The sequence below is a fragment of the Thalia democratica genome, chromosome 1 (genome assembly GCF_965202585.1).
Source record: "Thalia democratica chromosome 1, ktThaDemo2.hap1.1, whole genome shotgun sequence".
Classification (NCBI taxonomy): domain Eukaryota; kingdom Metazoa; phylum Chordata; class Thaliacea; order Salpida; family Salpidae; genus Thalia; species Thalia democratica.
The window spans coordinates 109192361-109216386 of NC_139165.1; the positions used below are offsets into that span (position 1 = coordinate 109192361).

Consider the following 24026-nt stretch of genomic DNA (forward strand, 5'->3'; position numbering starts at 1 on the left):
AATACCAAAAATAATTAATAAACGTTTAAATAAAAGATCAAGCAACGAAGAAAACTTTTTAAAGACAAAACAAGATTACGAACTAATAATGAAAAAATGCGGTTACAATGATAAACTTAATTTTGAAACAACGGAGCAAAAAAACAAAACGACCAATAAAAGTAAAAGAAAGCGAAATATAATTTGGTATAATCCCCCATTCTGTACTTCAGTTAAAACAAACATCGGCAGAGAATTTATAAACCTAGTAAAAAAACATTTCAACAAAAATAACCCATTATCAAAGATATTTAACAAACATAATATGCGAATCAGTTATTCATGTATGGCGAATTTGGAGAGATTAATCAAGTCACATAATCAAAGGATTTTAAACAAAAGTAATCCAATCAAAAATCAGTGTAATTGCGCCGGTGGCTGTAAATACAATTTGAAGGGGGGCAATTGCCGGTCAGAGAACATTATTTACAAGGCAACAGTTAACTCTGACCTTGAAAAGAAGTTCTACATCGGCCTATGCTCCACTCAATTCAGATTTCGGTATGCCAACCATAAAAAATCCTTTAAAGGTTGTGTATACGAAAATGAAACTGAGCTTTCGAAGTATGTTTGCGGCCTTAAGCGCAAAAACATTGATTTTAAATTAACTTGGGAGGTGATAAAAAGAGCACAGCCAATAGCAGATGGTAACAACCCTGTTTGTAGGCTGTGCTTAAAAGAATCAACAGCCGTTATGTATGCGTTAAAAAAGGAAGGTTGTTTAAATAAGCGAAGCGAATTTATATCGTCTTGTAGACATATAAAAAAGCTTCTTTTAAAACACAACAAATTTTGAAGCATTTTATAGTCAATTAACTGTTGTTTTCGTTAATTTTAGTTGTTTAATTAGTTAGAAGGTAGATCGATTTTTGTACTGAATATTTGTAATGTACAATATTACGTCATACTGTTTTTTGTTTTTTGCATAACTTTTGTATCTTTGTTTAGTACAGTGCTTTGTATTTTGAATTTAACTGGCTGATGATCAAAGCTTTATGAAAAATTAAAGCTTTGTGAAACATATGTTCCAGAATTTTTAAAATCGCCATTTGAATAAATTATATATATATACATATATACATACAGTACATATAAACTAACATTATACTTATTATACATGATACTAACCATAAGCCCTGCTCAAGTAGTAACAACCAGAATGTGATTTCCTCAGTACTCTATCACACCAACTAGGAACATTTATGATACCAAATATATATATATATACATATGTATATACAGTACATATAAACTAACATGATACTAACCATAAGCCCTGCTCAAGTAGTAACAACCAGAATGTGATTTTCTCAACACTCTATCACACCAACTAGGCACGTTTGTTTTAACAGTTGTTGTTTTTACTTTAAGATGAGCGTATCTTTCTCTTGTACCTCTCTCATATCTATATGTCGGATGGAATTGAATTTCTTCCTCATCTAGAAAATAAAAACCTTATTAAAACTTAAGTTGAGGAGATCATTTAATGTTTTAACCAAATAAAGTGAATATTTTTACCATGTAAAGTACAGGACTTCAATTTATTTATTTACAATTTTTTCTTTAAACCTAAAGTTCTTAAAAAAATTTTACACTCAATAAAAGTTTAGAGACTAACATTTTTTGACTATAAAAAAACCTTTAAATATGTAAAAGAGGATAAAATAACTAAGATGAATCTAAGTAAACTTGATGTACTTACCGAAACCATTGAAAGCTTTCAGGTTTTGTTGTTCTATTTTAAGTTGGTCATGATCTAATAAATATTGTAAGTTTTCATTGCCTAAATGTTGCATAATTTCTTCATATTTCAAATTTAATCTGTAAAATAAAAAGTTTTATGGAAATCTATCAAAATTATTCATTTAGTTATAAGTTGTTCAAATTAGCTTAAATTAATATGATTAACTTTGCTTAAACTTATCAAATTTGGAAAGCAAGCATTTGAAAAATAATTTAGTAGTTTGTAGTCATTTAAATTTTTATTTTAGAAAATAGACCACATTACTTCTATTAACTTTATTCAAAATACAACTTGCATATACATCATAGTCTGTTCAGATACAGTGTTTAAAATTTAACAAAAGTTTATGTAACTTAGTTCTATCCAAACTAAATAAACCTGTAATTTAGGTCTCCAAAGAAAAACATGTGTTCAAATCTATTAGTGAACCAGTAATTTTTTAGTGTCTCATCAGATCCCAAAGCTAGTTGTTGGATGATGTCATGATAATTGTTGTTCCGTCTGTATTAGTAATAAATTTATATTTATAAAATAATTAAACTTATCAAACTTGTAAATTTTAAATTAAATTTAAGTCATCAGCTTCATTACGAACTAATATTTAAGAAATTAAAAAGATTTTAGTTTATATTGCAATTTTATTTAATAAAAATTATTAAAATAAAATAAAAACATTTGGTAAGTGGATGATTTTCATAAAAAAAGAGTATTTGAAAATAATAAAGTTGACCTTTCCTAGATCAAAGCAAAAAGTTAAAATTAAATTTGCTCTTAAATATTTTATATCATTGATATAATTTATTCATTTTTAATCAATAAATACTTCTGTAGCTTTTAAAAACCTTCTGTATAATGTTAACTAATATAACAAAAATTGAATTCTCACAAAATTAAGTAAATTAATAAGTTATAAAAAATATTAAACCTTTAATTTATCAAAAAATGATGAAATGCTGAATGTGAGTAAATAAAATATAATTTTTAATAATTTCAAACCTTTTTAACTTTTCAGCCCTTTTTAAAGTTATATGAGAATTAATAAAACAGAAAATAAAAACAAACAAAGTTACTCAGTTACTTTAAAAGTTTTATTAACCTTTGTAATTTTTCGGCACCACTTGTAAGGTGAGAATTAATAAAACAAAATGGACTTCCCCCAAAGTAAAACGAAACACCAACGGCTCCTTTGTTACCTAATGTGTTGGCGATACCTGAAAAAATAAGAATAAAGCAATGTTACTGATAAACGATAATGCATACATCATATAGTACTAAAAGAACTACGGCTATACCATTGGAAAATATAATTAAAATAAAAAATGGAGCAACTAAACAATACAATATTAAATATAAACTTTAAAGTGTTTGCTATTTTTTACTTGAGGTATACTCGTTTTTTTTGTGTAGTTGAGTTAAACAATTATTGTAAATAATATTTTTTTAGTGTAATGATTTCAACTAGGTTAACATCAAACGTCACTTTCAAATGATATAAAAATTAATATTAAAACTAAAAAAACGTTTTCTTTTTCAAGCAATTATGCTTTATTTAGTTATATTCTTCAACTTTTTTACTAATTAATATATAAAAGAGCCGCAAATATTTTTTTTTTATTTTATAACTTTTATCAAATTAAAATATTAACTAAACTCAAAAATTTATGCCTGTTTAGTATGCTTTCGAAACTTTAACTACAAGAGTTTACTACACCTTAGAGAATTAAAAAATGTTCAATATGTAGTTAATTTGTAAATTTATAAAACTATTATACAAATAAACTGCAAATAGAAGTCCCAAGAGACAAAAACAATCTTGAAAGTATTTCTAAAATGATATTTTAATATTATTATTGAATGTTTTTTATTGCTTTTGTAATAAGTATTTGCTTTTGATTTAAAGAAGAGTTTTGTAAAATGAAAGAACTAAAAATCTGTTTAAAATATTAATACGATATTTAAAGTATATAAAACAGTTTTTTTAAATATATAAAATTATTTAGTTTAGCTACTTTTTCTTGTATAAAAGTGTTTAAATACTAATACAAAACACTGTTTTAATGTTTTTATAAACGTATGTAAACTCATTAGAGCAATATATATCTATTAATTAATGAATTTAATATTTTAAGAAAAAAATACCATGCCATATAATTTTATTTGTAAATTTTCAACTCTTCTCAAAATATTTTTTATTTACAACAAACTTACTGTGCTATGAGTTTTAATTAAATAGCAAAGCAGTATTAAAGTTTTACGTACACAAATAAACTTATACAAACCTAAATTGAAATTTATAGAAAATTCTATTCAAAAATTAAAAGTTATTGCAAAACTTTAATCAATAAACCCAAAAATACTCTGAATTAAGTTCACCAGAAATAATCTCAAAATATTTTTTCTAAATTAGACTAACAAACCTAAAATGTTAAGAATTTTAATCAAATAGTAAATAAGTATTAATGCTTAACGTACATAAGTAAACTTTATACAAACTTTCATTAAAAGTTATTGCAGGTTGCTATTCAAAAATAGAATGTTGTTGCAAAACTTTATTAAATGAACTCAAACAAACTCTGAATTGAGTTCATCAACCTTTGAAAACCCAATTGTTTTGCTTATTAAACTTTAAAGTTTATTTAAATCATATCAAACGGAAAGTTTTTGAATAATTACCCTACTATAACAACTTTTGTTTTATTAGTTTTTAATTAAATAAAAAATAAAGCTAAAATGTTTGCATCTGTTTAAACTAACTAAACTTTAAGTTACACCAATAGCTAAAAAAAACTTTTCAAATAAACATGTATTAAAAAATATTTTTTATTCAGATGTGCTCACAAAGACGTGAGGTTTTAAAAACTAAACTAAAAAGGGTTTATTGTGTTTATTTTTAATTATTATAAGTGTATTTTCTTCACACAAAATTATTATACATATAAAACAATTACAATATTTTCCTAAACTAAATATAAAAAAAAACAAGTTTTTAAAGTTTTATTTTGCTAATTAGTAACATTTTACCATATTAGATCCTAATACTATTTGCAAAATGTTTAATTAATAAACAGCTAAATTTTTATCAATTTTTTTTGACACTAAATTTTGAATACTAAATATTAGAGTTTATGCAACACTTTTACTAATAAGAATTCTTAAAAATCATTGAACTAAAAAAAAAGCTATTAGAATATTAAATTTACAAGTTGAAAAGAATACAGGATTTATTTTACACAATTTATTTATCAATAGCTTAAAAATTATGATTAAGGCGTGAAAAATAAACATAATACAAGTTAAAAGTGTGTATTGAAAAAGTTAAGAATTAAAATGTCAATAAACCTTTTAAAACTTTTATATCCTTTTTTTTAAGTATAATTAATGTACTTTTAAAGTTTATTAATACTTTAATACTATTTTAAGAGCTTGTAGAAACACTTATCTTCAAAAACTTTTTTTAAGCACTTAATTGTTAATTTTCAGTTTAAGAGAACTGACTACGTTGTAAAAATTAAACAAACAACTTTAAATAAAAAATAATGGTTTTTACTACTTCCTTTATTACATCATTTAATAACAAATAAAAAATATTTTTTTCAGACATATACTTCAACAACTGTTTGATTAAAACTTTCATTGCTTTTATATAACTTTTCATATAGTTTATATAACTTTTCATTATGAAGCAATTTATTCTAAAAATTGTTTTCTAGATTTTAAATTGAAGTTTTACTTGCTTAAATCAATTACAAATTCTTAGATACAAACTTATTCAAATATTAAATTAGATTTGGGCAAAATTTATAATTTGAAGTAATTAATTTAGAAATTTTCGCTAGAAAGTGTGCTAGAATTTAAAACAATTTAAAAGACAAAATACTTTTGACTATTTTTAAACGACTTTTGATTTGAAAAAAAAAATAACTAAACTTTTAATAGCTCAAATTAAAACTAAGTTATTTGATTAAGTTCTTCAAAGGTCATAAAAATTATTAAAATACATTTTACTATTTAAAGACTTCAGTTATTTTTTCATTTGATTTATTTAGTATTTAGTTGAACTTTTAAACAGCTCTAATAAAAATTTATTTTACGTTTATTTACTTGATAATTCATCAAGTTATTTACTTCAATTTCTCTAAAAACACTTATTGAATCAACAATTAAAAATTTTGCTGACTTAAAAAAAAAGTTAAAACTATTATTGCTTTTCAAAATTATTAAAGAGTCAAAGCAAATAAGAGAGTGAAGGCAATTCAAAACTCAATCATTCATTTATTATTTCAGTTATCAATTGAATTTTAATGAACCAAATAAAAAGTTTAATGATTCAAATAAAAAGTTTAACGTTTCAAATAAAACTTTTTAATGATTCAAAAAAACTTATACTTTTTATTTTTCGCACGATATACGGAAATGCGTTAATATGATGTCATACTCTAATAACACTGATATTTTTAATGAAACTAAAATAATTTACACTATTAATAGTTTTTTACTAAAATAACTGCAGAAAAAAAATATAAGAAAATAGTTATTCACACTAGATTCTTGTTTTTATGATAAAGTTTAAAAATAGCAGAAATAAAAACAATAACATTTAAAATTTTACAAATTACTCAAACTATATGATCCCTTTGCTTAAAAAAATTCCTGTTACAAATAATTTTATATTTCATTATAGTAACTTAACACTGGTTGCTTTCATATATTATACATTGTTTAATATCTAATTAGTTTTATAAAACATTTCTTATTTTCTGTAACTTAGCATCTTTATAAAATTTTATGTTATTCATGGAAAATTAAGTTATTTTATAAAACAATGTTTATTGATCTATTTAGTTTTTAGAAATAACTTACATGATATATTACATATTAACAAGTATGCCTATCCATTATTCATTATTGCAGTTAATTTAAAATAAAAATAGTTTTTTGCCAAATATTCTTAAAAATCAATAAAATGATATCTATTATAAAATGAAAATTTATTTTTCAAAGCAATAAAAAGAAAATAAACGTTTCATAAAATCAAAAGTTGTTTTTAAATAAAAATGTTACGGAACAAACAGACAGTTATTATTTTAAGGAAATTAAACTTTTCTATTTTAATTTTAATTCTTTTATCGATGAAAACATTGTTTTGTTTAAAAACAATTTTTTGAATTACAATTATTCAAAAACTTTATGAAAAAGTGGTATAAGCAAATCATGAAATTTTTTTATAAAGCGATAGAATTATTAATTTATATTTCAATTTTTCCAGTCCACAAAAGTTCATTTGTACAAATGATTACGGAAAAATACAGTATTTTAAACCAAACTAAGTTAATGTAAGTTTCTATAGTACTGTTTTAATATTAATTTTGTTTACACGAAGGCAACGTCGTTTCACCCAAATATTATTGGTAAAGGACCGAAGATTCTACTTGTGTGAAACGACGTTGCCTATGTGTATATAAAATTAATTTTAGTATCGTATCTGGTATAATTTTTGTCGAGACCTTTTGTGTTAAAGGTATACTCTTCACATATACCTAATACTGTTTTAATTTAGTTTATCTAAATAGCAAAAAGCAATTATCTAGAAATTTTATATTTGTTTAGACATATAAATAAACAACAAAACTTTGTTTGTAAATAACAAAGATTGTTTAACTACAAGACTTTGTTTTTTAAAACAAAGGAAACACGTAACATTGCAAGATGTTTATTTACAACGCCTACACAAATTCAATTATGTTTTTTTTTAATTCACTGAAATTTATCACTAATTAAGTGCGACTAGATTTTTTTCTTTTTATTTAATACAAACATAATGTGAAATTTTTGTCTTTCAAATACAATCAAGTTTGTTATTTATTTTGATAAGGTTTTTTTGAATGGCAAATAAAAATTTGATCCAAGCTTTTCATTTAATCTAACTGTATTTTGTATGAAAATACTTTTTTTTTTTATTATTAACAGAACTAAAAGTAAATCTAATATTTTATTCTACTAACAAAAAAAATCGCAAAAACAAGTAATAACTTTAATTATAAAATGCTCCTGTACATACATATACTTTTTGTGTTAAATTTAGTTTAACTTGTAATTAATATTTTGAAAACACTAAACTGTTGTGAAAAAAAAAACTTAATCTATTCTTTTATGCAGCAATAATTAGTTTCTTATTTTAGTAAAACTTTCTAGTCGCAATTATATGTTGCAATATATTTATTTACAACACATTTACGAGAAACTAATACGAATTGAAAATGTGTTAACTAGAAATTTTATTGCAAAAAATAAAAATAAAACAAAACAAAACACTTTGTATTTATAGTTAAGTAATTAATTTAAACAATGTAAAAATTTTGTAAAACGGAAAACTTTTACCATTTGAGGTTTTTTTTTATCTGTTTGTTTTAAGACTATTTTAAAACACACAATTTAATAGTTGATATTTAATATACTAGTAAATATTTGCCTTATGTATTGCATTTTTCTAATATTAAAACTATATGATTAAAGATGATTTATTTCCCACAACATAAATTATGATAAACAACTGTTTATATATTGATAGTTTTGTTTTTTTTCGTGTTAATTTACAGTCATTACACTAGAAGTTAAATTTTTATTAACATTTTTTATTAAATGTTTAACAATATCAACTGTTTTATATTTTAATTCTAGTTCGTAATAATTACAAGGTATATTAATAATTACGGGTATATTGATAATTACGGGTATAAACTTAAACAATATATACCCGTTTAAACTACAAGCTTTTTAAAGTTTATATGTCTGTAAATATTTTATTTTAATAAACTAACTAACCAGTCTTAACACTTGAAGTTTTCACATGTGATATTCTATGTTTGTGTTCTTCTTTTACAATAACAACGGTTCGTAACTGCCATAAAGAATCACATACTACCTGTAAAATATGAAAACCTTACACTTTTATACATAAAGTATATCATTAATTATAACGGCCATTATCAAATGCCATAAAGAGTCGCATACTACAACTAAAAATAGTCAACATATAATAAACAAATAACATTTTAGTAAAACCGTACTTTTTTAGAAGATTAGTTTTTACCTTATAATATTGTAAACACAAGTTTTACATTAGTTTTTAATGAATTGAAAAAGCTAAACTCCGAACAATAAAAACGTATGCTACTAGATTTGATCAGTAAGATTAAAAAAACAATGTTGTTTTTTCATAGCTGATTACAGGATATTAGTATAAAAATTGATAATATTTAGTCCAAAATTTGAAATAAAATAAAACACATTTTATTTTTGAAAACAAATTGTTTAAACTATTTACTAAATATCTTATTATTATTCTAAGACAGCGATTCTAAACCAGGGATAAACTCCCTTGTTTTAGGGGTTATATTTTCTTAATTAAAAATTATGTAAATTAATATTCATTTTTCGTCGTTTTAGCTAATAAGTAATTGTTTAACTATATTTATATTTTATTATGTGTTTAACTTTATTTTTCAAGTTAAATAAACTGTGTAAGTTTTACGAATTTTTACAATTAATAAGCTTAAAATTCAAAAATATCTAGTTTTCTTTTTCCTCAACTCAAACTTTTTATTGAATGTTGGGGGTAAATCTGGTAACTGGTAATAGCCTTTCAAAAAAGGGTAAAAATTTAAAAACAAGATTATAAATTAATTTTCTAAAAGATTAGTTTACAAAATAATAAGGAAAAATATATTTTAGACGTATTTCATAATGTCTCAAAACACTGTGAGATAATTAATTTATGAATAGGTTAAAGAAGTTCATTTTTTTACAAAAGTTAAAACCACAGACATTAAAAACATTTTGCTAGACATTAAAAGTACTATAAATTAATCTGGAGGTTAAACTTTATAATAAAAATAAAAACACTTGAAAATACACAATGCAAAACAAATAAACATAAAACCTTATTACTCAGGTTAAAAGTTTATAAAGCAGAACAGTAGGTTAAATTTAAGATTTAAAAAACGATATGTAAAAAAACATGCTAAACCTGGTAGTTTAAACTTTCCATAATGTACATTATATACTTCAAAAAATACTCAACTAACAATATGAAACTAGTGAACAACTAATTAAAATTTTCCATTATAAAATAAAATAACAATAACTTCTATCAAATGTTTTCACACTTGTATAGTTTAAGAAATACATTTCAAACTTAACAAGTGAAATTTGCTTTCAGTGAACAAATAATTCAATCTTTCCGATCAACTCAAACAATTAAAGCAACATAAAAACAAACGCTATCTAATTATAAAGTTGTTAGAATACAAGGTTGGTAAGTTTATATAGGGAATATAGGGAATATAGGGAATATATATATATATATATATATATATAATTTATTAGGAAAATTTGATTTTAAAAATTCCAGTACATACGTATCATAAAAAAAAATATTGTCTTTATCTTCAGCTGGTTCAATTTAAAATAAAAAGCACTTTGGTAAACAGAGATGCAAAATTTATACAAAAAACAAAAAACAATATGACGTAAGAATTTTACCAAAGTTTTTTTTATTTTAAATTGAACCAGCTGAAGATTAAAGACAACCTTTTTTGTGTTTATGAAACATATGTTCTAGTATTTTTAAAATCTTATTTTTCTAATAAATTATTTAAAAGCCCTTCAATTGGGCTCGGTCGAAGGTGTTCAAGTTTGTATATTAACCTTATAATATATCCATATATACTAAAACAAATTACTAACCAGATGAAATTTACTTCCGGTAAAAAGGTAATTCAACGACTCCATGATCTTCTTTATCAATTCTTTTTGTTTAAATAAACAAAAAACCAAAACAATATATATATTGAAACAAATTACTAACCAGATGAAATTTACTTCCAGTAAACAGGTAATTCAAACTCTCCATAAAAAACTAACATAAGAACTACAAATATATATATACCAACTAACCAAATGAAATTTACTTCCAGTAAACAGGTAGTTCAAACTCTCCATGATCTTCCTGATCAATTCCTTCTCGCTCAAACCCGATTCCTGAACCCCTATGACGTAGATGTCGTGGGGAACGGTGGAAAGCGAGGGGTCCAGGGTTTTCCCCTGTCCGCTGCATAGCAACCACGAGTTCACGTCGTCAGGGGGGAGCGCGTTGCCTGGTGAAGAAAAATGAATTTAAAAACGGTTTTTTTTTTTGGTTTTTTTTTTCTTTTACTTTAAACTCTTTTTTTTTTTGAAATAAATAGATTTTTTATCAATTTTTTTATTTTTTGATTTTTTTTTGACATTAAAGATTATAATTTGATAACAATTTTTGAAACAATACAATACGGCAGCAAAAATTTCAGATTTAGACTTTTTCCAGTAAATATATTTTTATAAATATGTAAAGTATTCTCAGTAGTAACAAAAATTAATAATAGGTTAAAAAGAATAAATTGTTTAAAAATATCTAATACACACAAAATATACTTTCAAATAAGTAATGACAAAAACTATTCTGGCCGAAAAGCTTATAATTTGCATATTTTTTTTACTTGGTATATTTGCAAACCTTCTAATTTTTGCAATTAACCTAACCATTACCCTAAGAGAACCTTAGAAGTCTGGGTTTTACAATTCGTAAATCAAAAATTATAAGTAAATTTTTTTCATACTAACAACTACTAACCCATATTCCAGGACCCACAGAACACAGATATCTGATCAGGATCTGACGTCTTGCTGTGTGAGTTCCTTATTTGTTGGATCAGTTGACAGAATATCTCTCTCTGCTGGTTTTCTTCAAATGTGAATTCTCTTTTCTTGTCTTCGAAAACGCAGACTAGTTTGCTTTTTCCCTTAGTGTTCTTTATTATTTGCAGAACTGTAAAAAATAAAATTACTTAAAACAGTTTTTAGTTAAACTTTTAGTATTCTATAACAGCAGTGAATCTAAGATAAAAGCAAATAATATACTATGTTTGTAGACAATACAGATTTCTACTTACTTTTTATATAACAACTAGTTTAAAACAAGTTTCATCCAAAATTATAAAAATAACAATAGTTACTTTAAAAAAAACTAAACACAATTTTGGTATGATTATAAGTTTAGTATAATAAATCATCTGGTTTAAATATCAAAAGAACAATAGATAAAACTATATATTAGTTATATAAACTAACTTTTAGTGTGATCATATGTCTGGAACAAACTTCCATCACTTTTAAATATAGATAAAACTCCTCTCTCCATATCTAGTTCTAAATTAAAAGAAGATGCTTTTAATATTGTACCCTCTACTTTGACCTGTTTAAATAATTATACTTTTTGATACTTGGTTCATATCTCTATAAGTTGAAAAATCATAGAACATAGTTTCAAAAAATTACAAAAGCTGAAGTTTAAACTTAAATAAATTTCTTAGCAGAAGATGTTTATTGCCAACTAAAAAAAGAGAGTAGCTTTACTTTTATTAGTCCAGTATTATACATATTGAAGTAAAAGTTAGAAAAATATGCAAATAAACACTATGTTAAACAAACATTAAATCTCTTCTTTTTAAACATGGCTGTGGTTCTTTCGTAATTTTTTCTTTTCGTTGTTTTATGTCTTAACGTGTTAATAGGAACGTTTAGATTCAAGGTTTTCTGTAATAAGTTTAAGTTTAGTTGAAATAATAAAATTAAACAGTTAAAAGAAATCTTCAAATTTAAATATGCATAAACTTATGGTTATATGTTTATATCGTTAATAAACAATCAAGTGTAACTAGTGTAGCACAGTGAAGTAAAAAATATCAGAATTAAATTTGAAATAAAACTTTAAAAGTATAGAAAAAAACTTGTTATATAACTATTATCAAAAGTAACTGTGAATTAAGTAAAGATGTTGTTGAAATAAATTAGTTTCATTAAGACTTACTATACAAAAATTAAATAAAACAAACCTGTATATTTTGTTGGGCAGTAGTGTTTAGTTTTTGTACAACTTTTCCGCAATCTGCTAAACTCCTCAGTATGTTTTCTAAATCTAGTTCTCCGTTTGTCTAAGAAATAGAACTTACTTTTAGTTTAAATATGTTTTAAACTATAAGGCCAACTATTTTTCTAAAAGCAATAAATAGTAACAATAAAAAGCTTAGAAAAGCATTGTTTATATAAGCACTGTAAAACTAATATAACAAAATATTATAAAATTCACTCTTTTATTTTTAATTTTTTTAATTTTACTTACTTTTTTCTATTATTTTATTATTTAAGCTTAACATTTTTTTTAAACTGGGATTTTGATATTTCATAATCGATAAATTTATAACTATATAAACTTACTCTTTTTTGCTGGTCATTATTTTGTTGAGACAATGGAGTTTGTAAATCGTATAAAGTTTGTAAAAATTGTACTTTTTCCAAAAATACGTTCAATTCACTGTAAAAAAACAAACAATTTTTTAACTATATACAACAACTGTTTTCCAAATCATTTAATTTTTGTAAGAAATGTAGTCTTTTCAAAAACATTCAATCACTGAAAATTATGTAAATAATCAAACTAAATAAAAACTACATTATGTTTTTTTTTATGTTATGTTTTATAGAAATTGCAATAAAAAAACACATTTAATTCCAAGTAGAAAAGTACTAATACATATAAACTTCAGTAATAATGATTAAATAACAGAATATAAAATATTTTTACATAGGATTAACATTAGACTGGTAGCTCTTTTATAGAAAATAACCGGACTGCGTGAATTATTCGAAAAATAAAAAACGTTTGGTGTTTGTAAAAATTGTACTTTTTCCAAAAATACATTCAATTCACTGTAAAATTAACAAATGATTAAATTATTTTAGAAATATTTCGTAAACTGTATAATGTTTGTAAAAATTGTAGTTTCCTAAGAAGACGTAAAATTTACTGTAATAAAAACAAACAATTTTTAAAATATATACAAAAACTGGTTTGCAAATCATTTAGTATTTGTAAAGAATGTATTTTTTCTAAGAACACACTCAACTCACTGAAAATTATGTATATAATCAAACTTGATAAAAACTACATTATGTTTTTTTATGTTATGTTTGTAGAAATTCAGGGTTGCCAAATGTTTTTGGAAAATTTTCTCCAGGTTTTCAAAATTTCCTCGAGGTTTTTAAAAGTACACATTTTTGGGTCCATATTTTTAGTTAGGTTTAAAGTAAGAAACTGTTTAAATAGCATAAAGACATTGAAATGATTTTTATAAAGCTACTTTAAATGTCTTTTTTAATAATTCTTTTTATATATATGATAACTTAGTAAAGAACACTTTTTTATTATTTAAAGACTTTCAATTCTTCTAGGTCGAATAGCGTTCTATTTGTTTAGCAGAAATCAAAAATAGTTTTGTTTTTAGAAGTTAAACCTCCTTTTTTGATTGTTTTAAATTCAAAACTTTAATCTTTAAAATTACATTCACCTTAATGTTTTTAAATAATGTTTTAGTAAAATGAATACTTATTTTAGTTATTTTTACGAAAACACTGACAAAAATTGCAAACACTGACATTCTCAAAACAAAAAAAAACAGTTTATCCAAATGTTTAAAAGTACATACTGAGAAACTATCAAACTTTTTAGATTAATAAGTACTTTATCATAATTAAAAACAGAAGCTGTTTAATAAAACAAACTTTAATTAAGTTTTGGTCGCAAATGAAAAACTTATAACATTCAGTTATTTACTAAAGCAAATATTCTATGACCATATGTTTTGTTGAACAACTTTGATAATGAAGTGAAATTGAAACTTTTGTTGATGCAATAAAATTTTCTTATCTTTTTATTACCTAGTTACCTATATTTTATAGGGTAAACAAAAATAACAATAACTCTCTCTTCAACTAGAGGTAAAATTTTTAATTATTTATAGTTTATTTTTCGTGTTTTAGAATACACTCCAGAAAAATATTTTATTATTTTTACCCAAATTATTTTTGTATGTAAGCTATATTTTTCTATTTTTTTGAAGCAAGTTTAAGTTTTTTAATCTTTTATTTCAACATAATGTTTGAAACTTTATCATTTTGGTATTTTAGATCCATTGATTTTAAAAAATAAATAAAGAGTATTTAAAAATAAGCATTTTTGTCTTTTCAAACAATCATACGAAGTTTATATATAAGATAAATAAGTAATTAATAATACAAAAACATAAAAATAAATAACATTAACCTTTAATGTTACCTCTTGATTTAAAAAAACTGTTTGCAATTGGACTCATTTAAACTTATAGTTATTAAAATTTATTAAATAAGTTACTTAAATTTATAATTAGTTATATGAAAAGAATTATACTAAACAATACATTCACCCCTTAAAAGTAGTTGTTTCATATAACAGCAAAACTAATAATAACAGACTACAACTAAGTACATTTTAAATAATAATTTTAAGTATAAGTACAACAAAACTAAATAATACCTTTTCAACGTTACAGCTTGATTCATGATGACACTTTGCAATTGAGCGCATTGAAACCCACCCGTAGTTACTGTTGAAATGTCATCGTAAATTTTCTTACCTGCCAGATAAGTACGAACCTCTTCCTTGAAGGAATTCGATACAGGTACTCTGTTTTTAATGTTTTATTTGACCAAACTTTTTAACTTATCTGATTTGTTTCAGGTAATATTTTTCTATGAACAAAATTGTTATTGTTGATCTTATGTTTATGTGGTAACATTGCATTACCTTGTTTGATTGAGAAATTAAAGTGAAACTCATGTATGATATGATTATTATCATTCTTGTAAAGACGTACAAAGTATTCATTAAGAAGTCCTGAAAAACTGTCTTTAATTATTAGTATAACTTTTTTTAAACAATTAATTATCTTCTTAATAATTTAAGTATTTGGTATTTATCTAATAAATAACGTTAAAGCATATCGAATGGAATTAAATGTCCTAATATACTTATATAACAAATATACAATATAAACAGTTATTTGTTTTTTTAAGCTCTAGTTACAGTGTTTGAAAGTAATAGTTTATTACGTAAGATATATAGAAGTTGAGACTAATTAGTGTTAAGATTTTTCTTTATATACACAATTTAAAGTCAATAAAAGTAAAATCAGTGTTTTTTATTTAGTATTGCTTATTTTGTATACTAATTCTTTAGTATTTGTTAACCTCACATAATTTGTTTTTACAAATCTAAGTTGGTTATTTGTCTAAAATGTAAAGTTTAAATAATAAATCATGATTTATAACTAAAATTTACATTTTTTGGCACAATTTCATAAAATTTTCAAAGGAAATTATTAGTCATGTAAAATTTCAAAACTCATAACTAAAAGTAAAATAATTTATAGATTTATTTTCACTTTTAAATTTTACTTTACATATATTTCTAAAAAACAACAGTGAGAAATAGATTTGTTTAACAATTACATTATTTTAAAAATAAATTCGGAAAAATACAATCAAGTTCTACTTTGATGAAATAATAATTTACTTGTCTGATGTATAAAACTGAATGTATGAACTAAAATGTACTTAATTAGTTATGCACATCGTTTTGATCTGATTTAGTTTTATCAGAGTTGCCAAACTTTTTTAAGGAAATTTCTTCAAGGTTTTCTGAACTTATTCCAGGTTTTTGAAAGTTCATGTCTTTTGGTCTATTTTTAGTTTAAAGAAAAGTTTAAGGTCAAAACTATGCCTAGTAGTATAGTACATAGAAAAATAAATTTGTAAAGCTACGTTAACTTTGCTTTTTAAGATTTTTTTTTCTATATGGCAAATTTTTTCGCGTCAATATAAAACTTTACTACTTAACAATTAGAATTTGTTTTAACTAAAAATTAGAATTGGTTTTTCAATAATATTTGTTCAAAATTCCATGTTTTTTTAAAACTTCTCAAGTTCCATGTTTTTTTAGCCTAACTTGTCAAATTTCAGGGAGGCAACCCTGTTTTATTTATTAATATTGTTAAATTGTTATCAATAAAAACATAAAACTGACCCCATTAGTTGCATAGTTTCAAATCTGGACATGAGACTGTTTTGCAGAACTTTTTCCTTACCAGCTGATTTTATTTGACTGCTGAGTGGTCTTGGCAGCTTTGGTGACTTGTTTGGGTCTCTGTAAAATTAAAATATATATTGTAAAGAATACAATATTGCTTCTACTGTATTTGAAAAACGAACAAACACACGCTTTTGTTTTACTAGTACTTTCGTTTATTAAAAGATTTTCAAGGATGAGCGGCTTTACAATATAATCGCATCTACATACAAATATCAGACATACATGAAACATTACATTTTGATATGTAATTTTTAAGTAGTTAAAAATTTTACAAAAATATGAGTAAAATTAATGGCCTTTGGTGACTTGTTTGGATCTCTGTAAAATATAACAAAACTACTACAAACATAATATTGTTTAATTTTAATTTTGTTAGTTAAATTAAAAACTTATATTAGTGCTTATTAAACTTGTTATTATTAGTGTTGTCTTCACAGCTTTGGTCACTTGTTTGGGCATATTTAATTTTATATAACACACTAGTTTCTATTGTTTCATTTAAATTGCCATAATTTAAACTACTAACTTGTAAATATGCTTAATGTACTTGATATTTTTATATCCAAGCTTGTACTAATTATTAATTTTAGTTACCTTTAAATAACTTAAGTAATTTAGTTGAGTCTCTGTAAGCAAATTAATTAAATGTTGACGTTTCGTTTATGTTTCGTTTACATTAATGCGAAAGCTCAAACGTAAAACAAAGTTTTACACTGAAATTTAAATAAAACTTAACGTACCAAATTTGTCATTTTACATTAGTTTTTATAAAGTAAACTAAGAAATATCGAATGTATTAAATATTTTTTTAGATGAAGTATTTGGTTTTTATCATGGTATATAAAAATGTATAAGTTTAGGTTCGACTTATATTGCACAGTTTTTGTTGTATAAATAAGTATTATATTTCGTTTTTGTTCGTTTGTTTTGTAAAAAACCAGTTTTATTTTCCTTTAGTTTCATAAATTTATTATTATATTACAATTTATTATTATATTAATAAAAGTACCAGAAATTCCGAGTTAATAATAGCATTATGTAGACATCAAAGAAAATTACTAACACAAAAGTGTTTATGACTATTATATTTGTAATAATTTAGTCAAATTCAAAACTAAATATCTTTTTTGTGCTTATTTCATAACTAAACTTTTACTTTTACAAAGTACAACACTTATTTTTGTTTTAAGTTTATAATTATTAAAATGTATTCATAAAATGTTACAACAAATTGTTAAAACTTTTGAATTAGTCAATGTTAGGTCCTTTTTATGTGTAATTAAAATTTCCAAATTATTTTCAAAACCTATTAAGTTTTTTATAATTTGTTTTAAATTGCTTTGAAATAAATATGTATAAGTTTCAATATAAAAATATCAGCATTAAAAGACCAAAAGAGCAGTTAATGCAATTTTTAGTTTATTAAAAAAATTACTAAACTTATTTTTATTGACTTCTGAAAGTTCTTAAAGTTCATATACTTTTTAAAATAATTATAAAAATATTTAAATTTAATCTTATACTTGACATCAAAATGAACTTAAATAGTATGATCATTTAAACAGTTTAAAAACTAAAAACACTTTTGATGCTATTTTGTTCAACAATAAGTCAATTAAAAACTTAAATTCATTTAAAAGTAAACACTGTGCTTTTAATCAACTAATTTCTTAATAAAGTAAATAAATCATAAATCACACATGAGTTAAAAATAAACATTGATAAGCTGATAAAATCAAATTAAAAGCTACTAGGTGATTATAATTTTATTGTTTGCTCAAAAATAAAATTGTTTTTAATATTTATTGCTAAAAGCTAGTTATAAAAATTTAAAAATTAAAGCAGATTATTCAGATTACTTTTATATATATGTTTGCTAGATTTCGCTAAAATAACATCCATATGACATTTAATATAAAAAGTACATAGACTTTGTTAAAAAATTACTTAATATTGAAAACCTTTGACTTTTAATATTGGATATTTAAACAAAAAAAAATATTTATTCAACAACTATAAAAACTACACAAACTGTAAAAAGCCTTTAAAATCAATACAACAATTAAAATTTAAAAACTTGAATAAGTTTTAAGTTTATATCAATTTTTTAAATGTTGCAACATTAAAAACATTTATACTTTAAAACTGTGGACATGAACAAAATAAAAAAATAGTTATAAAAAACATACATATTTTAACTGTGATATATAGGTACATGTATCACATTTCGCAAACAAAAATTGTTTAGAAAAAAGGGTGACAAACTAAAACATATATTTATTTATGGTATCACATTCTTATAGACAAGAGTAAACCAAAATATTTTTTTTTTTTTTTTTTAAGTACAGAAACTATTTTATGATAAAAACTACTTATTTTAGTAACTTTAAGTAATAGATATAAATATATAAAAATACTTACATTTTTGTAATCTGTAAGTTGTAAAATTATATTCATTTTTACACTCTGAAAAGCTTAGTAAATAAAAACTTAGTAACTTCTTAAAAAGCTATTAAATTTATCATCTTATGTTCATACAAACCTATTGGGCAGGGGTGGGGCAATTCTGGCTGGCAACGATGGAGCATTACAATTAGCCCTAGCAACCAAATTAGATGGGGGCTCACTGTTTGTTGGTGAGTATGCTTTACCTGTGAAAAATATTATGAAATAAATATATAAGTTAAATTATTTAAAATCAAAAGAATTAAGAAATAAATATATGAAAAACAAACAAAAAACAAAAATAGTTAGTAACAAATACACTTGATGTTATTTTTAATTTATTTTGATTTCTAATAATTATTTGTTAGCGAATATGCATAATTAGCGAACTTATAATAAAAGTTAAAAAATAAGTTTTTAAATATTTCTTAATAAAATAAGGGTGATTAATGATTTTGATGAGGTTTTAAATTACTTTTATTTTGTAATTTATGATATGATTTTTTATTTTGAAACTAATAAAAAAATGTATAAACTGTTTTATTGCTATGATTTTAATTAATTTTGAATTACTAAAAATCTAGAATACTAGTTATATATATAAAGTTTAGCGTTTGTCAATAAATTTATATTGCAAAAATTCTCTGGTGAATTAACAACTATAAAACAGCTGTTTGAAAATTTTACATAGATAGTTTATTGAAAGTAGGTATAAATGGAAATTATTGAGAAACTTTTTATGAGGATGAAAATGTATTTCAACATTAGCTTTACTACAATATTTTTTCTACTTTTAAATAGTTATGCACATACAAATCATGTTAAACTACGCTTCCGGTAGCAGTTATAGTAGTTAAGCTCTAAAAATAAAATAGTTTGTAGAAAAGTAAACTTAATCTTTTCTAAATGTATAAAAACATTAATTTTACTTGAAATTTTTTCAACTTTTTATCTTTTACACATACAAATCATGTTACATTATGCTTCCGGTAGTATTTAAGTTTATGTTCTATAAATAAAAATGGTTTGTAGTAAAATGAAATTATTATTTATGAACTCATCAAAGTAAATCAATCACAATAAGCTAAACTAATGTTCATATTATTTTTTTTAATTCTGTATTATTACTTTCAACTCATTTTGTTTCAACATAATTTTGTATATATTTATTTTTTTTAAACAACTATGTTTGCTTTACATAAAATAAGAAGGTTTATTTTACTAATGAAAAAAACATTTGCTATCTGTTAATTGTCAATATTAAAAACCGAAAAGTTTTACTATATCTAATATAATTTAAGTTTAGCTCAAAATTTGTTTCAAAATACTATTTAAACTAAGTTCTACAGCTGAAATAATATTTATTTTACTTCAATAAAAAAGGTTTTATTTAATTAAATATAAGATCTCAATGCACACATCAAAATTTAATTTAATTTAAATTCAATACTAACTTAGTTTATAGTTATTTTTTATTCATCTGGTTAAACATTTTAAAACGAACTTACCTCTGGGAAAACAAACAGTTGTTTTATTTAAAACATTTTATCAACAGCTGTAGATATCACAACACAAAACTATTTAAAATTTATATAAATTTATTTGGTCAATTCATTTACATATTTAATCTTGTTAAACTACTCAGAATGCATAATTTGGCACAAGCTTAATCTTGAATTAACAGTTTCAATAGCAGTTACAAAAAAATCTAAAAATATTTAAAAACCTTCATTATTTTTTTTTATGTGTGTACAATTTATTCGTTCTTTAAACAAAACTAGTGAAATAATCCTTAAGTTAAGAATTACCAGATTGTGTAATGGTGTACTAATTAAGTTGTAACTGTTAATTTATAAAGTACAAACTTTATTTACCAAACTATTTTGATGCAAATTTAACTCAAGAAGAATATTTTATATAACTTGATAAGTATATGGCCCACAAGCTACCCATATAACATCAAACAAAACAATTTAACATAAATTAATTTATGTGTTTCATCAACTACTTGATTTATAATTATTAAAATGGAAAGAATAGTTAGACTATATGAGTTAAATATTAAAAGCAGAAACTTAAAAAATAATTGTTTTACAGAATATTAAAACTAATTAATTGACCTTACTAAAACAAGTAAAAAGTTCAAGTACATTCATTTTCTAAACTATCAAAGCCTTATACCAACCAATAAACTTTTTTATAATACAAAAACAATAAACACTCGATATTTCTCAAAACTGTCGTGTATCATTTTTGAACTTTTGAAGACTACAATAATAAGACCGACTAACCAACTCATGCAAGTAAAAAATTTTAGATAAATAATTATCATATATTATCAAAATATTAAACTTTTTTAAACGGATGTATAGGGGTGAAACATTTAAAGTTTAATTTTCTTTATGGAAGTAGTAAGACTACAAACTGATCCTTACAAACATAAAACAAAATATTTACAATACCTTTGATAAAAGGTAGCAAATGTACAAGTACTTCACTATTTAAATGTTTAACTCAGTTAGTAAGACCACTAACTAATCTGTAAGCATTTGTTTAGATCAAATGTTTTATAATTCTGAGAATATATTTTTACTCACCTTTAATAAAAGGTGGTACAGGTGGGGGTATGTCATTACTCACTGGATTGGTAAGTCCACAAACAAGCCCATAAGCCTCTTCATTAGCTTCTACTAGTTCGTCTATTGTGGCAAACTTCCTTTGTTGCACTCCTCTTAATGTCTGTGAAAAAATTATTTATTGACTTAAATAATTTTATTATTATTTATTTAATGTTTTGTAAGTGTTTTGTAAATGGTAGTTAAACAGTCAAACAGTTTTAAAGCTTTACAGAACAAAAGCAAAATAAAAATTTTCATAGTTAGCTTTTTTTATAAAACAGTTGTAAGTATAAATATATTATAAACGTTTTTTACCAATCAATGCAAAGTTATTTTACAGCTAAAAGTTTATTTTAAAAAATATATAGATAAAATACAAAAAATGGTTTTTTATATCCAAAAGTTTATATACTTATGATATTTACCACTTTACTTTTAAAGTTATCTGTTTATAAACATCAATAAATAAGTTTCTATAAAGAAAACTTATTTACTTATACACTCCAAAATGTACAAAAAACATACTATAGGTACTTATTAAATGTACAATGATCAGCTGTGTTCTGAACAATTTTACAAAAACATATTTTACTCAAAAAAACCTGAATACTAAGAGTTCCATCTTCTGTGGGTAGGGCTCTGTATGTGTGAATTGACCCTTTGAATCTGTAAAATAAAACAATAACAAAAGTATGTCAACAGTACAAACTCAAAAATAAATTAAGTTGTTTTAGGTTTTTAATATTTACAGTATGTTTTATGAGAGAACTAAATGTTTTAATAAAAAATTGAGCTGTTTAATCATCTTTCTTTCAGACTAACATAACCAAAAATCTGTTTTATTTTCAGTAATACATGTATTATTGATCAAGCTAATTTTTAAATTTATCGTTTATCTGTATTTGAAACTTTTTTTCTTTGAAAGTGTTGTAAAAACATTGTTCAACTATATCATTGCAAGCAACTTAAACAAAACAACTTCAAAAGTAGTAGTTGAGTTAGTTTTATATTTCAAAGTAGACTGACTACAAAATTAATTGGAATGAAAACAAAATATTCAAAAAAAATCTTGTTTATGTTTTTTAACTGTACATCTAACAAAGTATTAACAAGACTTAATAAAATTGTTGTAAATACTTCTTGCATGACTAAAAAAAGCAAAAGTTTTAAAACTACAGCAAACTGATAGCATTTGCACCTGTATACATTCACTTCAATAGATCAAAACTAGTATTAAGTGGTTAATTATACATGTACAATGCAAAATTATTTTAAAGCTTACAGTAAGCTCACAGTAAACTAAACTTGAAACAAATAAAAACTTATTACAAAAAATCAAACAGATAAAAAACAGTATGATACTGTTAATAGCATGTATTATAACTACATAACTTTGAGCAAACTTATAACATAAATCCATGTATGCTTCCTCTTAAGTTTTTATAATAGAAAGAAAAGTTTCAAGTTATAACAGTTATCATGTACAATTTTGAACAATTTAAAAAACAAGTTCATTTTCAAATTCATAACAAACTGACATCATGTATAACCCTGTATGAACTTTAAGACATCATAAACACAAGTACAATAATAAACATAATAAGATAAACTTACAGCAAGCTGATAGCGTAGGCACCCTGTATACTTCCGCTTGGCCTCACAATGAAACTGCCATCCAAGCCAGCTTTATAAAGTAAATCATCAGCTTCTTGCCTGCTTGTGGTACTGTGAAACCATGGTTTATCAGACATGATTGATCAGAAAAAGCAGTTTCGTTAGGTAGTATGTTTAGAAAAATAGTACTAGTAAATTAAATTGGTAAATCTGAAAAAACTATTGATTAATATAATTCTGAGTATAAAAGTATATGTCGTTATAAGTATACTGATAGTTAAACATTAAATTTATACTGTATAATACAATGTTTTATCTGACACTGATTATACAAAACAAAAACAAACAAAACAAAAAAGTGTTAGGAGGTAGTAATGAGCTACCAATGATTCAATGATTTACCAGTATTTTATAAATCTTTTAGACTTTATAATTTCAGACTTAGTTTTTTTTCATATATTAAGAAATGAAATTTTATAATGTCTGAAAAAAAAATGATTAGCTT

General features: G+C 23.1%; 1 protein-coding gene across 3 annotated transcripts in view; it reads right to left on the reverse strand.

Moving 5' to 3' along the window:
- LOC145849273 (phosphatidylinositol 3,4,5-trisphosphate 5-phosphatase 1-like) overlaps positions 1-23712 on the reverse strand; it is a 37253-nt gene extending 13541 nt beyond the window's left edge. For all 3 annotated transcript variants that reach the window (XM_082954439.1, XM_082954447.1, XM_082954430.1), the window contains exons 1-17: positions 23522-23712; positions 22510-22573; positions 21887-22028; positions 19387-19495; positions 16779-16898; positions 15231-15380; positions 13097-13193; positions 12715-12813; positions 12311-12415; positions 11951-12074; positions 11454-11648; positions 10739-10938; positions 8606-8705; positions 2880-2994; positions 2162-2284; positions 1742-1860; positions 1308-1478 (exon numbers count right to left, since the gene is read on the reverse strand). In XM_082954439.1, coding sequence (XP_082810565.1) covers positions 1308-1478; positions 1742-1860; positions 2162-2284; positions 2880-2994; positions 8606-8705; positions 10739-10938; positions 11454-11648; positions 11951-12074; positions 12311-12415; positions 12715-12813; positions 13097-13193; positions 15231-15380; positions 16779-16898; positions 19387-19495; positions 21887-22028; positions 22510-22573; positions 23522-23658 — 2170 coding nt within the window. In that variant the 5' untranslated portion in view covers positions 23659-23712. The remainder of the gene's footprint in view (positions 1-1307; positions 1479-1741; positions 1861-2161; positions 2285-2879; positions 2995-8605; positions 8706-10738; positions 10939-11453; positions 11649-11950; positions 12075-12310; positions 12416-12714; positions 12814-13096; positions 13194-15230; positions 15381-16778; positions 16899-19386; positions 19496-21886; positions 22029-22509; positions 22574-23521) is intronic.
- Positions 23713-24026: the final 314 nt, after the last annotated feature.